Source organism: Epinephelus fuscoguttatus, linkage group LG6 (genome assembly GCF_011397635.1).
Source record: "Epinephelus fuscoguttatus linkage group LG6, E.fuscoguttatus.final_Chr_v1".
Taxonomy (NCBI): Eukaryota; Metazoa; Chordata; class Actinopteri; order Perciformes; family Serranidae; genus Epinephelus; species Epinephelus fuscoguttatus.
Genome location: NC_064757.1, coordinates 25,373,252 through 25,387,841, shown reverse-complemented (window position 1 = coordinate 25,387,841; position 14,590 = coordinate 25,373,252). Strand labels below are relative to the sequence as shown.

At 41.9% G+C, this 14,590-nt stretch overlaps 1 protein-coding gene across 1 annotated transcript in view; it reads left to right on the top strand.

Annotated features, from left to right (window-relative positions):
- Positions 1 to 14,293, top strand: part of LOC125890177 (pikachurin) — a 39,164-nt gene extending 24,871 nt beyond the window's left edge. Inside the window, exons 10-24 of the mRNA XM_049578681.1 lie at positions 30 to 217; positions 335 to 435; positions 521 to 621; positions 2,388 to 2,532; positions 2,828 to 3,017; positions 5,603 to 5,728; positions 6,145 to 6,388; positions 6,492 to 6,603; positions 8,541 to 8,657; positions 8,936 to 9,116; positions 9,947 to 10,025; positions 10,155 to 10,298; positions 10,703 to 10,786; positions 11,567 to 11,670; positions 11,762 to 14,293. Of these exons, the coding sequence (XP_049434638.1) occupies positions 30 to 217; positions 335 to 435; positions 521 to 621; positions 2,388 to 2,532; positions 2,828 to 3,017; positions 5,603 to 5,728; positions 6,145 to 6,388; positions 6,492 to 6,603; positions 8,541 to 8,657; positions 8,936 to 9,116; positions 9,947 to 10,025; positions 10,155 to 10,298; positions 10,703 to 10,786; positions 11,567 to 11,670; positions 11,762 to 11,913 (2,068 nt within the window). The 3' untranslated portion in view covers positions 11,914 to 14,293. The remainder of the gene's footprint in view (positions 1 to 29; positions 218 to 334; positions 436 to 520; positions 622 to 2,387; positions 2,533 to 2,827; positions 3,018 to 5,602; positions 5,729 to 6,144; positions 6,389 to 6,491; positions 6,604 to 8,540; positions 8,658 to 8,935; positions 9,117 to 9,946; positions 10,026 to 10,154; positions 10,299 to 10,702; positions 10,787 to 11,566; positions 11,671 to 11,761) is intronic.
- Positions 14,294 to 14,590: the final 297 nt, after the last annotated feature.

Below are 14,590 nucleotides of genomic sequence, written 5' to 3'. Positions count from 1 at the left end.
GTCTTTCTTCTTCTTCTGATCCATCTTAGCATCACTTTGCCCACCACCACTACTACTCCAACCATGTCGCCCTGGAAAGGTGAGGTACCTCGCGTGTATGACCTGACATGCGATGACACTGTGTGCCCCCCGGACAGCTTCTGTCTCAGTGATTATGAAGGTGGAGGCTCACGCTGCCACTGCAACCTCGGACGAAGAGGGGACACGTGCTCTGAGGGTGAGAGAAATGTAGTTGGGCACAAGCTTTTATATGGTGATGGGAGAGCTTTCAATTGTGTTACACTTCCAACTTTTAGATACATTTATTATAACTTTATTCGTTGTTCTTCTTCAGTGGTATCAGTGAACTTTCCCAGGTTCTTTGGTTACTCTCACATGACCTTTGAACCCTTGAAGAACTCTTATCAGACCTTTCAGATCACTTTGGAGTTCAAGGTAAGCTACCACGTGTTTTTTCCCCAATTGATTTTGTCTTTTAAAAGGTAGAAAAGGGCTTTGAAACAGTTTCTCTGTGGTACAGGCAGACTCTGAGGATGGCTTGTTGCTATACTGCGGAGAAAATGAACACGGCCGTGGAGACTTTACCTCTCTGGCTCTGGTGCGAGGCAAGCTGCACTACAGGTGAGGAAAACAGTGACTCACTACTGGGTTTAGATTCTTAGAGATCTGGTTGCTGAATTAAAGCAGCATATAGAAAACATATTTATTTATTAATTTTTTGAAAGATATTTCTTAGGGCTTTTTGCATTTAATCAATAGGACAGTTGCTGGTGTGAAAGAGAAGGGGGATGACATGCAGCACAGGGCAGTAGGTTGGAATCAACCTGCGGTAAGGATAAGCCCTTTGTACATGGGGCACCTGCTCTACCAGAGGAGCTAATGAGCACCCCAAGAAACTACATTTTAAAGGAATATTTAATCCACAAAATGACCATTTATATATGAATAATTCCCCCCGTGTGACATTGAATATGGAAAGAAAACTTTGGTTTTCTCTCATGCCTCCACAGTGAACAAGTATCCAAAAACTGAGAAAATTCTTGATGAATTGGAGTAAGAGTAACCTGGAAATCCAGATGCCCTGCCCCTAGTAAATTCAAATTTCCACTGTACGGGAATCTGGCTCCAATGAGCAGAGCCAGCTGAATTGCCAATCGGACCAATCAGATCAGTCTATCTGACAGAGGCGGGCTCTGGGCGGGCGTAACATGATGACGACGGTGCTGCGCTGTAGGAGTCGAAAAGTATACAGCCAAGATGGCAGCTGCCGAAGGACCGCGTCCATTCAATTTAGCTTTGGAAGAAACGCTAAGCCAACTACACTAATCTTTTTCCTTGAGAGAGGAACAGAAGACTGTCCTAGAAGAAGGACGTTTTTGCTGTTTTACTGACGGGATACGGCAAAAGCATAATATATCATATTTTTTGCTATGATTGGCCATCGTGCTATCCAATTGCGTGCAGTGGCATTTGAAATGCCTCAGTTAGTGCCGCCCGTTGGGTAGAAAGAGTGTATCGGTGAGGGCCAGACTAAAAATCTTTCTAGATATGAGTCTGGATTTCCAGGCTAGAATAAGAGGGGACTGCTTCTTTAATTGCACATTTGCCTATAAGTCAACTTTATTTTACGACAAGCGTAAACTCAATGTGCTTAAAATACATCATACATGATGAACATAAAATACCATACAAGATAATAAAGTATTACATACATAAAAACAAGCAGGACATGACAAAAGGTGAAGTGACCTACATTTGGAAATAGGAAGGTGATAACAGGTGAGTATGTCAGCAACAGGAAGGAGCTAAACCATTAAAACATTTAAAAACAATAAGAAGTATTTTAAAATAGGTCTAGGTGTCCCATCTGTCCATGCGTGAAACTAATCATGCCGAAGTGTTTTAAATAGTAAGATTCAAATGAAAATTCATGTTTTTGGGAAGTACTGAATGTACGACTGGATTTTTTCAGAAATGTTTTCACATAGCTGTTGTTCAACAAAGATTCCATTTTACTGCAATTCATTCTTCATTTTCTCCATTTTTGGATTATTCGTTCACGGTTGAAATACAAAGTTTTCTTAATGAATTCAATATTACATGGGGTGAGTAACTGATAAACAAATGATAATTTTGTGGGTGAAGTTTTCCTGTAAAATGATGGTCATATGTCTTGTCTTGAATAGTTCACTCATTATAAGCACAATATATCTTTAGTGGGGTGTTAAAACAAGCAGATATGTAAAATTTTGATGAAAACATTTCTAAATGTAAAGCAATATAAGAAGACGGGGAAATTAAAGAAGCACTGTTAAAGGATGCGAATGCTTTTGGATCATCTTTTCATGTTAGCATTTATCACAGCTGGATTTATGTTTTCCCTTCAGGTTTAACTGCGGTACAGGAGCAGCTCAAATAGTCAGTGACAGTCGTATTGTGGTCGGTCAGTGGCACACGGTCACTGTCTTTAGAGACGGCATGAGCGGCTGGCTGCGTATGGACAATGACACCCCCATATCTGGACGCTCACAGGTAACAATAACACACGCAGGTGGTAAGATAAAGGCTTGTATAGGCATTAGCATTAAGACATGTAGCTGAGGGTTTTTATGTGTACATTTATTTTGTCAAAAACACAGTACACTTTTCAAATGGAAAAGCTTTTTGTGGTGTTAACGTTAACAGTTTGGTTTTGGATGAATTGTGTATGAGACATTGCAGACAACATTGCCTTTCACTCTATTGCAGCAGTGGAGCAGCCTCTAAGTGTCCTCGCTGTAATAAAGGATCAAGCACATTCTGTTCTCCTCACTCTTTGCACTTTCAGGGCCAGTACACTAAGATAACTTTCCGCTCCCCGCTGTATGTGGGTGGATCCCCGAGTACTTACTGGCTGGTTAGGGCGACAGGAACAAATCGTGGCTTTGTTGGCTGCATTCAGAGTCTGAACATCAACAACAAGGCAACAGACATCAGACCCTGGCCTCTGGGCAAAGCTCTGAGTGGAGCTGATATAGGTAAGGAAGCATATATATGTGTGTGTGTGTGTGTGTGTGTGTGTGTGTGTGTGTGTGTGTGTTTTATGTATTATTTTATGTCTTGCTTTGGGTCCACTCTTGTATGCCCTTGGGGATTTTCTGCATTGCACTCCCTGTTTTGGTTTAGCATGGACAGGTCACCAGACTATCACAGGGCTGACACATAGAGACAGACAACCATTCACGCTCACATTCACACCTACGGATGAGTCACCAATTAACCTGCGTATTTTTGGACTGTGGGAGGAAGCTGGAGTACCCGGAGAAACCCAGAGAACATATGCAAACTCCACACAGAGGGACTGCCCCACCCCAGGATTCGAACCCCCCACCCTGGATTCGAACCAGCATTGTTGTCTCTTGCTGTGAGGCTACAATGCTAACCACTGCAACACTGTGCCGCCAGGCGGTATTTATTGCAGTTAGACATGCGTGTACAGTTTGGTGCCACATTGTCATTTCATTTTATCAAAGAATTGGCAGCAAAGTGTGATATGTTATGACAGCATTCATCCCTTCATTAAAGCACCTGACAGCAACCTAAAACAAACAAATATAAAAAGACCAGCAAACGTGTTAATATAAGAAGAGAAAAAGTCTGGGGATCATAATCAGTCACAACTTAAGATCATTTTTCTGTCATGATCAGAAAAAATAACCTTCTTAGCTGTTAGGTCTCTGACAATCTATCACTGAAGCAGGAGGCAGGTAAATCATCTCTCACAGAGGATTTTGCAGAACATAATTGTCTAAATGCAGGAAGAGCCTAAGCTATTATTAGCTGCAGCAAAAAAAAAAAAAGATGGTGGCTGAAGTGTTCAGACATTTTACTTAAGTAAGAGTAGCAATACCACACTCTAGAAATATTCTGCTATAAGTAAAGTCCAGCACTGAAAATGTTACTTAAGTCAAAGTAGGAAAAAAATAGCACCAAATATACTTATAGGTCCAGTGTGTAGGATTTAGGGCAGTGGTCACTCAGTGTACAGCACGAAACAACACTTAAAAATAAAAGCTCGGTGCCTGAAATACTTTAAAATAAAGTGTGTGTGTATGTATGTAGTAAAAGTGAGTATGTCAACAAAAGCTGAAACTGGCATGCGTGAAAAAATATTTTAATTTAAAAAACCATGCGTATGCCTGCCAGAGTGCAATTTCCTTTTATAAATCCCAAATCAGCTTGGAATCATCAGCACATCGATCAGCCTCCCATCAGGCCCTCTGTACGCCCACATTCAACCATAAATGGTCAGTGCAAAGCACAACATAGGCACTGATGCATAGAAATGAACCTGCTGATGAATGGGACACATCAACAACAGAGTGTCGCCTCAGTGTTTATATGTTTACAGTGTTTAGACTGATTGCTTCACATCGTGCCAAAATGATCGTGACAATCAGTGGTATCCTCAACACTGGGAAATCATTTGAAGATGAAAGTTTAATAAGTGAACACAATTCATTTATTTATTCATATACCTTTGTCATGGCAATCTTGGCCTGCGTTTTGATTAGGACACAAATTGAGGATATGGAAATTAATAATTGTGTGAGAGCAGGAGCTGGCTTTATTTCCAGGTCTTTACTGATTTACACAGTGTACATGTGCAGGAGGTGAAGATGAACATGAGGTGACTGGAGAAAGACAAGTGTGTGGCAGCCACCGCAATGTCTCTAGTGTGCTTTGTGCACCTGACAGCACAGTTATGGCTCATTGGCACAAGCATAAATAAAACGATAAGGTGGATCTATAAGTAACGTGATATGAGGCAAAATGAAATGTGTGAGAGACGTTATTACATATATATATAACATATAATGATTCCTTTCACATTTAATTTCTGTAATGTGGTTTCAATTCACCACCTCACCATCTGCTGCACCAGTTTCCCCAATCTCCATGTTCGTATGCATGGGTAAGAGTTCAAACACGGCTGTGGGGGAGCCCCTCTGTGTGGAGTTTGCATGTTCTCCCCGTGTCAGCGTGGGTTTTCTCCAGGTACTCCAGCTTCCTCCCACAGTCCAAAGACATGCAGGTTAATTGGTGACTCTAAATTGTCCATAGGTGTGAATGTGAGTGTGAATGGTTGTCTGTCTCTATGTGTCAGCCCTGTGATAGTCTGGAGACCTGTCCATGCTAAACCAAAACAGGGAGTGCAATGCAGAAAATCCCCAAGGGCATGCAAGAGTGGGCCCAAAGCAAGACATAAAATAATGGTTTGACCTTTGAGACATGTTAGGACTCTGAATTTGGAGGGTGGAGGCTGGGGTGAAGGAAGCAGTTGCAGCAGTGTGTGACAGCATTGGTGTAGCAGGGATCCGTGAGTAGGAGGCCATATTTAAATGGACTGCCTTGTCGTGAGAATGTGCTGTGATTGGTGTCTGAGCAATGATCATATCAGCTGGCTGTTAGCTGGGGCGTATGACTTCCATGTCCTGCATAAACTAACACAAAGCTTCATTTCATCTACTAATATATCAAAATGTATTCGTTGGCTATATTTTGTATTATTAATCTGAATGTGTAAAGAAGTCTTAATCACCTCGTAACTTCCTGCCACCAGGTGAATGCAGCGACAGCGTGTGTGACCTGGTCAGCTGTGCCAACGGTGGAGTCTGCTTTGCGAACCGTGCTGATGGCTACATCTGCCTGTGCCCGCTGGGCTTCAGGGGAGCACTTTGTGAAGAGAGTGAGTCGACTCTATTTTCCTTTGTCTTGCACCTACATAAAGAACTCTTATTTGTCCTGCTTACAAGAGGCCGAGTTTCATACCAGTGTTAAAGTACAATGTCAAATCCCATTGCGGTTTATTCTTACCTGATGGCTGTCATAGATTGTCATACAAACCTTTCAACGTAATTACCGACCAGTTGAGTGCAATATAAAGGAAAATTGGTGGAGATGAGGATTATTATGTCTTATATAGAGGCAGGACGATTTTTCTTCTGTTCTGTTCTGTTCTGTTCTCATCAACTTCTTCTTCTTCCTCCTCCTCTTCTCTCTAATCATCTTAATGCTCATGCCTCTTTGTCCCCCTCGGCCCAAATTCTTCTTCTATTCTCCCATCTACTCTTCTCTTTTCATATCTTCTCCCTAATTCTTCAGCTTTCTCACTGTCCTCACCTCTCTTTAATGAGACAGTGTTTTCATACGCTGTCATCCCATGGCCTCAGTCCTCTCAGAGTTATCTGTCCTTCATGGAGTTTGAGCTGACGTTTCGGCCGTCAATGCCCGACGGGACACTGCTGTACAGCGATGACGCAGGCAGCGGAGACTTCCTGGCTATCAACCTGGTGGATGGTTATGTAGAGTTCAGATTTGATTGCGGCTCTGGAGGAGCCACAATAAGGTATAAATAGATACTCTCATTCTGTTCTCTGTCTCCTTCACCTTCTTCTTGCTATTGTATTTCACTAGATGGCCTTTATTGTGTGTGACCGTCTGTGTTACAGGAGTGAGGAGCAGATCAGTATGGACACATGGCATGAGCTGAGGATGTCTCGCACAGCAAAGAGTGGTATCCTTCAGGTGGACAGCCAGAGGCCAATGGAAGGAATCGCTGAGGTATTTTCTGCGCTGTGTAACCCTGTGTTATGTTGTTTCTGACCACAAGAGGGCAGAAAAATATCACAACAAACTCAGCAAGAGAATCTTTGCACACTATTATTTTCTGCCAAGCTTTCAATTTACTAGTCCATCTATGTTCCAACCCTCACCTATGGTCATGAGCTCTGAGTAGTGACTGAAAGAATGAGGTTGTGGATACAAGCGGCTGAAATGAGTTTTCTCTGTTGGGTGGCTGGGCTCAGCGTTAGAGATAGGGTAAGGAGCTCAGAGTAGAGCCGCTGCTTCTTTGCATTGAAAGGGGTCAGTTGAGGTGGTTCGGGCATCTGATCAGGAGGCCTCCTGGTTGCCTCCCATTAGAGGGCATGTCCCGCTGGTAGGAGGCCCCGGGGTAAACCCAGAACTCGCTGGAGGGATTACATATCTCATCTGGCCTGGGAATACCTTGGGGTCCCACTGGAGGAGCTGGAAAACGTTGCTGGAGAGAGGGATGTCTGGGGTGCTTTGCTTAGCCTACTGCCCCCACGACCCGGCCCCGAACAAACATATGAAAATGGATGGATGGATGGATGGATGGATGGATGAATGTGTCAGTAACACTTACCTCCACCATGTACCCACCCTAAAGCCACTGGCGAGGATATATGGGGCACAATGAGACATTTTGTCCCCCCACTTTCAGGTGTTTTGGTACAAAGTGGTGTCCTCTTGTGTGCACAGAGTCTTTGGTGTGCACAAAAGGGACACCGCAACCCCTATTTTCATGAACCAAGCAGCACGGCCTGATTGCAGTCTGTTTATAGGTCTTGACATTTACATGTTAAACATTACTGCTCCCAGTGTTATAACAATAACAATGAAAAAAACAGCCCAAATTCAGCTGCAGCATGCAGTCCTCTCATGATATGATGTCATCAGACACTACCTATGGCTGTGGCCCAGGAGGTAAAGTGGTTCCTCCACTAATTGGAAGATGGTGGTTTGATCTCCGGCTTCTCCAATCCACATGTCAAAGTGTCCTTGGGCAAGATACTGAACTCCTGTGAGCTGTGCCATCAGTGTGGATGCGTGTGAATGTTTAAGTGGAGTAGCAGGTGCAGGTGGCACCTTGTATGGCAGCCTTGGCCACCAGCGTGTGAATGGTTTAATATGGCATGTTGTAAAAGCGCTTTGAGTGGTTAGAAGATTAGAAAGGTGCAATACAAGTGTAAGCTCAGTGCTGGGTCTCTTTAGTTGGCTCGATGTTTTACTCCAAAATTACTGTAGTAGCATTTTAACATCATCTTTTACTATTCCATTCCAAGTGCATTTGTAAGATCTAAACAAACATCTTGAACAGGACAAGAAGATGCTGCCAAATTTCAGCATGATAAAATTCTGTGCTTTACCGGACAAAATTTCTAAATGGCACTTTTCCACTAAGAACTTCATTCATTCATTCATCTTCTAACCGCTTCATCCTCTTGAGGGTCACGGGGGGGCTGGAGCCTATCCCAGCTGACATTGGGCGAGAGGCAGGGTACACCCTGGACAGGTCGCCAGACTATCGCAGGGCTGACACATAGAGACAGACAACCATTCACAGTCACATTCACACCTACGGACAATTTAGAGTTATCAATTAACCTAGTCCCCAATCTCCATGTCTTTGGACTGTGGGAGAAAGCCGGAGTGCCCGGAGAGAACCCACGCTGACACGGGGAGAACATGCAAACTCTACAGAGAAGGGCTCTCACACCCGGGATCGAACTGGCAACCCTCTTGCTGTGAGGCGACAGTGCTAACCACCACACCACCGTGCCGCCCTCCACTAAGAACTTGATAAAGAAAACATATACAATGTTGATCTTTGTGAACATATGCATTTGTATGGCTAAGCTAAATCAATTTATGAATAGACAAGATAATAACACCTGTCACTCTGATTTAACCTTCAGGGAGCTTTCACTCAAATCAACTGCAGTTCACCTCTTTATATTGGCGGAGTACCAGAATACGATAAAACCAAGAGGACAGCAGGTGTAAAAAAGCCCTTCACTGGAATCATTCAGAAGGTATTACCATATCCACACCTGTAACACCTGTACTTAGACTTTTTTTTTTTTTTTAAATTTGGTGATACAGTTATAATGATATTCATTTCAAATCAATCACAAAGGTAAGTAGCAGACAATAAAATAATCATATTTAGGTCATAGCATGAGGTGCTGTTGCAAAATAAAACAAATACATTCATCATCTTTACCGCAAAAAAAACAATAACAAATGTCAAGTTGAAATCCTCGTTCTCTCCCCCTCTTCCTCGTCTCTTGTCTGTCTTTAACCCCCGCAGTTAATACTCAATGACCGCACCATACCGATAACAACTGGCTCCGCTGGTGGAGTTAATGTAGCAAATTCAGTGCACCCATGTGTGGAAAGTCCCTGTGCCAATGGAGGGACCTGCCGGCCAAAGTGGGACAGTTACGAATGTGACTGCCCTCTAGGGTACGACGGGAGGCACTGCCAGAAAGGTCAGCTGCTTAAGCATTTCTATCTTTTCACAGAACTGGCTCATGTTTTACTTACATACATACTGTGACTAGTACAGTTATAAAATGGGTGCATGTTGAGTGTTTAGTGTGGTCCTTGAGTTTAAACAATCAACAGCACATCCCAAAGGTGGATGGGACACTACACCGATTAAGTGTAGAAGAACAAGTGTCCTTTGACGGTTTGGTGTGTTGTGATTAGAGAGCATCAGACATAAGAAGATGTCGGCTGATACATATCACTGAAAGCAATGTGTGGTTTACACACTGCTCATTGAAAGATATGTCTTCAGGCTGTTGTCATGTGCTTTTGAGTACTAGGAATAAATATGTATCTGGTTTTGGCACGTCTGTCTTTTTTTTTTTTGAACTTCTACATTTAGATGGCACACTATTTGGTTTTGTTTGTGTGTGATGTATGGCTTTAATCATGTGGTATGATCTTTCCTCTTCTCAGGGATTAAATGTGTCTTCTGTAATCATGTAATGTCATATAAAATGATATATTGGACAACATAATCCCTTAAGCCTATCTATGCCTTCTCTGTTTTTAATGCTTTCACTGAACAGAGTGTGGGAATTACTGTTTGAACAGTAAGTTTTCTTCTGTGAATTTAAAAAGCAGAAATTAACAAGATGCTCATTGTCATAATCTTAACCTAAAATAACATTTAAAAATACTTATTTGCCCTCATACATGTCTTTCTTATAGAATCATTTTTAGTCTTTTAGTGTTGCCTGAGTCAGTAGATACATGCTGGTGCTGCCACCTTGTGTTGATATGAAGTAAATACAGTGTTTTCTCTGCCCAGCTGTGACTGAAGCCATTGAGATCCCACAGTTCATTGGCCGAAGTTACCTGACGTATGACAACAGGGATATCTTGAAAAGGTTGGTAGTGAAATGAGTGGCTGTGAAAGGTTTTTCCTTTTTTTTATGTTGTATTAATGTTTGTTCCTACAAATGCAAAAGATCTTGTTTTAGTTGTGCTTACAAGTAAATTTGCCTTTTTTTCTTCAGGGTTTCTGGGTCCAGGACAAACCTTTTCATGCGTTTTAAGAGCACAGCCAAGGATGGCCTGTTATTGTGGCGGGGAGACAGTCCAATGAGACCCAACAGTGACTTCCTGTCTATGGGGCTTCAGGATGGTGTGCTAATCTTCAGGTATTTGTTTATGTGTTTGTATTAAAACTACTAAAACAGTTATGCAAGCGCATGTCCTTACTGAAATTTCTGGGTTATAAAAGAAATATTTCTTGCTGCACGGTTGCACTTGCCTGTCTTTTTGACAAAGCACTGGCAAGAGAGAAAAGGGAAGATTTCAGCAAGAGAAGAAAGTTTAGTGTAGGAAGAGGATGAAGACGATGGAGACAGACGCTGATCCCACCAAAGGGCAGGGAGAGCTAAGCACCCAGTCGAGGCAGAGCTAAAAAAAGACCTGAAGACTGAGGCAGGACCCTGACCTGGAAAAGAACCAGGATTTATCTGGGCAGAACCACACACATGTGAACCCACTGCACCCTTTGTCACCAACTAATCTCCTTCTGTGTGTTCCTTTGTCATTCTAGTTATAACCTAGGCAGTGGTGCGGCTAGCATTGCCGTCAACGGGACCTTTACTGACGGAAAGTGGCACAGAGTCAAAGCTGTGAGGTAAGCTCTTAGAATGTCACTGTATTAAGAAATCTATGTTTTGTGTTCACTTTACAACTTTACAACAGACATTAAAGCTGCACCAGTTGGTGTATTTGTCCACTTGGGATGTAGAAAGTTTAATTCAGCCATTGCAAACCTTAGCCCTGGGTGTCACAGTGGGCTGGTAGCCAGCAGCAGAGCTGGGTCTAACCTATGTAATGGCAGCAACAGAAGGTTTGCAGTTGGGTCCCCGGGCACTGAGGTTTGTGCTGGCTAAACTGGAGTTGCTTCAGCTGCTGACTGAAGGGTCTCTCCAGGGCAACTGCCAGCTCTCCTTCCAGCGAGGTAGTGAGGCATAGAACACACTGTGATTTGAGGCTCTTGCTAACGCTGGTTAGCAAGTGTCAGACTCTATTTTAGACTCTCATTTTGATATATCCATCTTCCTTTTAGGGGTTGCTTTGCAGTGTAGGCAGTTGTTGCTAATGCTGTAGATGCAACTCTCTCTGCAGGATTTTCAGCCATTGAATCAGGATGTCACCATTTGAAGGGATGAGAATGCACATCTGCGTTTCTAGAACAGCCAATAGGAACGCCCTCTCCCTGAAATGGCCTCTGATTGGCCAAAGTCTCCATCACAGGGTTAATTTTCCAAAGCCTGAAAACAGAGCCAGTCTAATGTTCTCCCCAGAGGTTATTATGGGATTTTTACCCAATGATGTCAAAGTAAAACTGCCTACCTGAGCTTTAGTCACTTAGCTTTACTAATACATGTTCCATTGCCACTTATCTCTTCAGGGATGGCCAGTCAGGGAAGCTGACAGTTGATGACTATGGAGCAAAAACAGGCAGGTCACCTGGAAAGATGAGACAACTCAACATCAACGGACCCTTATATGTTGGTAGGTGATACTCACAACTCAGTCTCACAAAGTGATGCCCATCTACTGTAGATCAAACAATAATTTTACATTTTCTGTTCACTCCCTAAAGGTGGCATGAAAGAGATAGCTCTTCACACAAACAGACAGTACGTTGGAGGCTTGGTGGGCTGCGTGTCCCACTTCACACTCTCTACTGATTATCACCTAGCACTGGTGGAGGATGCTGCTGATGGCAAGAACATCAATACCTGCTCCAACTAGAAAACAGCCTCAGTGCGTGAAAGTCCGGAGCGAACACCTCGACCAGTCGATTTGTCATCTTGAAACTGACTAAAACAATTAAATTTTGGTCTATCAAGTCAGAGCTGAAATGTTATGAACTCAAAGTGGGAAAGACTAACACCTATGTTTCTCTGAGTCACAAGAGGATTAAAGTGGCTCCTCTGTGCAAAGTTTAAAAACGAACTTTAACCTGTCAAGATGTACATTTTATTTTAATGTTAACAACTTGATGAATTGTTCTGAAAAACAGTTTCAATACATGGCAACAGAAAAAACACCCAGAGGATATAACAAAGCACAAGTACTCTTTGAGACGAGAGAAAAAGCTTAGTGTTATGGGTAATGAGGGTCTTTGAAGGACTTTTTCATGGGATGATTCCAATCATATCTTTATTTTTTTTTTCTACTGTAAATCCTTATTTGATTGCTGGAAGAACCAAGTGATCCAAGGGATCAAGAGTCATCATGTTTTTCATGAACCTGACCTAGAGCAGCTAGCAGAGATAAACTTCTTTGTAGAGGATTTTGGTTTTGGCCCTAGAGGATTTCTGTTGTTTTTGTGGTTGTGGCATTCTTGTTCGTGACGTATTATCAGTCTGTAGACTACTTTTTTTTTTTTTTTAAAGTCTGGTTGATGTCAGTTTTTTAAGGGTTGCTAGGGCTGAGGGGTGAATACGTCATCTGCACACACTGAGTATGTCTTTATACGCTCTTCTTTTAGTCTACAGGCTCCTTTATTTGTACTCTCAGATACTAGTCACATTAAAGTCTGATGCTGACACGGTGAAGCAGCCAAAAAACAGGAGAATCTGTGTGACACAGCCCTGGGAACATCAGCCTTCAAGGGGATTTTTTTTTCCACACCAAAATAGATCACCTCTGTTATTTAAGCATTTGCAGTGCAATGTCAATTAAGCCTGTCAATTCATTATTCCCATGCCTAAGCTTTACTTCTTTAAAGGGACATTCTGCGAATGTTCCATCTATTGTGAATTATTCTTGCTTGAAGGGCAAGTTTGGTATTTTTAAACCTGGATCTTATTTTGCCATGTTTTTGTGTCTAAGTGATAAAAGGGAATAACAATATTTTTTTTATTTTAATTGGTCCAGTATTGAGCGAGAGCAGCCACAAAACAGCCTGCAATGCACACACTAAGGGCACATTCACACCTTCAGTGTACGTCCACTAAAGTAGCTTGTTTTTGCCACTGACAGGTTCAGGTTCAAGGCAGCTTTTGTGAGTTTTATTTTGTTTATCTTGACTTTGAATGATGATAAAAATGACTGTTTAAATGGTGTCTAGTGGATTTAGCAATGGTGATTTCGAGGCTGTTTGTGGTTAAACAAAAAAATGATTTTACTTTTCAAACAAAAAGGTCCTCTCTATGACGCTGTCAGACACTTAGAATAACAAGCTGAGTTTGTAAGTGGCAAAAATAAGCACTTTAGTGGACTAATTTGACAGTGCATAATTGCCCTGAATTGTTCTCATTAGTCACAAAAACATGGGAAATGAGTCTCTGGGTTAAAAAACACCAAACTTACTATTAAACTTAATTGTTGTTACCACCCCCAAAAGTGACGCCAGTGTTTGAATAAGATGGTTTGCTCATGAGAGCTTCACCCTGTTTTTAAAGTTTGAGCTCAGAACAAATAATAAATTGTCAATTCTTACATGAGTTTATATTTTGAATTTACTTTGAGGAGAGTGAAAGAAAGACAGTGGTCGTCATGGTATTGTCACCAAGTGTGTCAAGTCTGAATGAGGTGCAGCCAATTAAAGACACCATGTGACCGTGTAGTGCGAGTGACATGAGTGACTGTCCACCGTACAAAATGTAGAACACACTGACTATTGAAACGTGTTAGGTAAATAGCTGTTAAGCATAAACTGTAGGAAAATGTTGGTGTAGCGTCTGTGATGTCAACATGAGTGTCTGAAGGTTTCTGCCAATTTTGTCAGCTGGTGAAGTCAGAGAATCCAAATTTCTGCAAAGGACCTGAGTGAAGCTGAGACGGGACGAGCGAGCAGGGACCACCACGGCTGAGTGTGCTCATCCCATACTACTCAAGCCTTAATATCCCCCATAATAATCCCCTGAAGATCAAAATGAGTAATTTACAGTCCCAACAAAGATTTGTTATTTGTTAATATGATAAAAAGCTGATTGTCAGCGAGTTTGAAAGTATACCTTTTCATTCTATTCTTGCAATCACGATGAAACAGTACTGCATTAAGAAAGTTAAACAGCATTAGATTTGATTTGCAAAACTCTGCCAACATTTTATTTTTAATTTTTATGAACGAGAAATATATAATGTATTTGTAATTGATACACTGTGACAGCTGCCTGTCAGAAACTAGACTCTGCAATAAATGCGAAGCAAACAGCCTGATAATTAAACAACATTTTGTCATGGTTTGTCATGAATGGTCATGCTCTCTACACTGTGGTCACTGCACTTGTTATACCCACAATCCCCCAGTCTGTGTCCCTGATCAGTTCACATTTACAAGGTTAAGTTGCATTCAAATGATATTTTTCATGGAATTAAAACAGTCATGGACAAAATTTCAATTCTTTATCATAAAATGTACTCTGAGACAGATTTCAATTGACCCTTCGCTAAGTCCAATTCCCGTAGATTGGTCAAT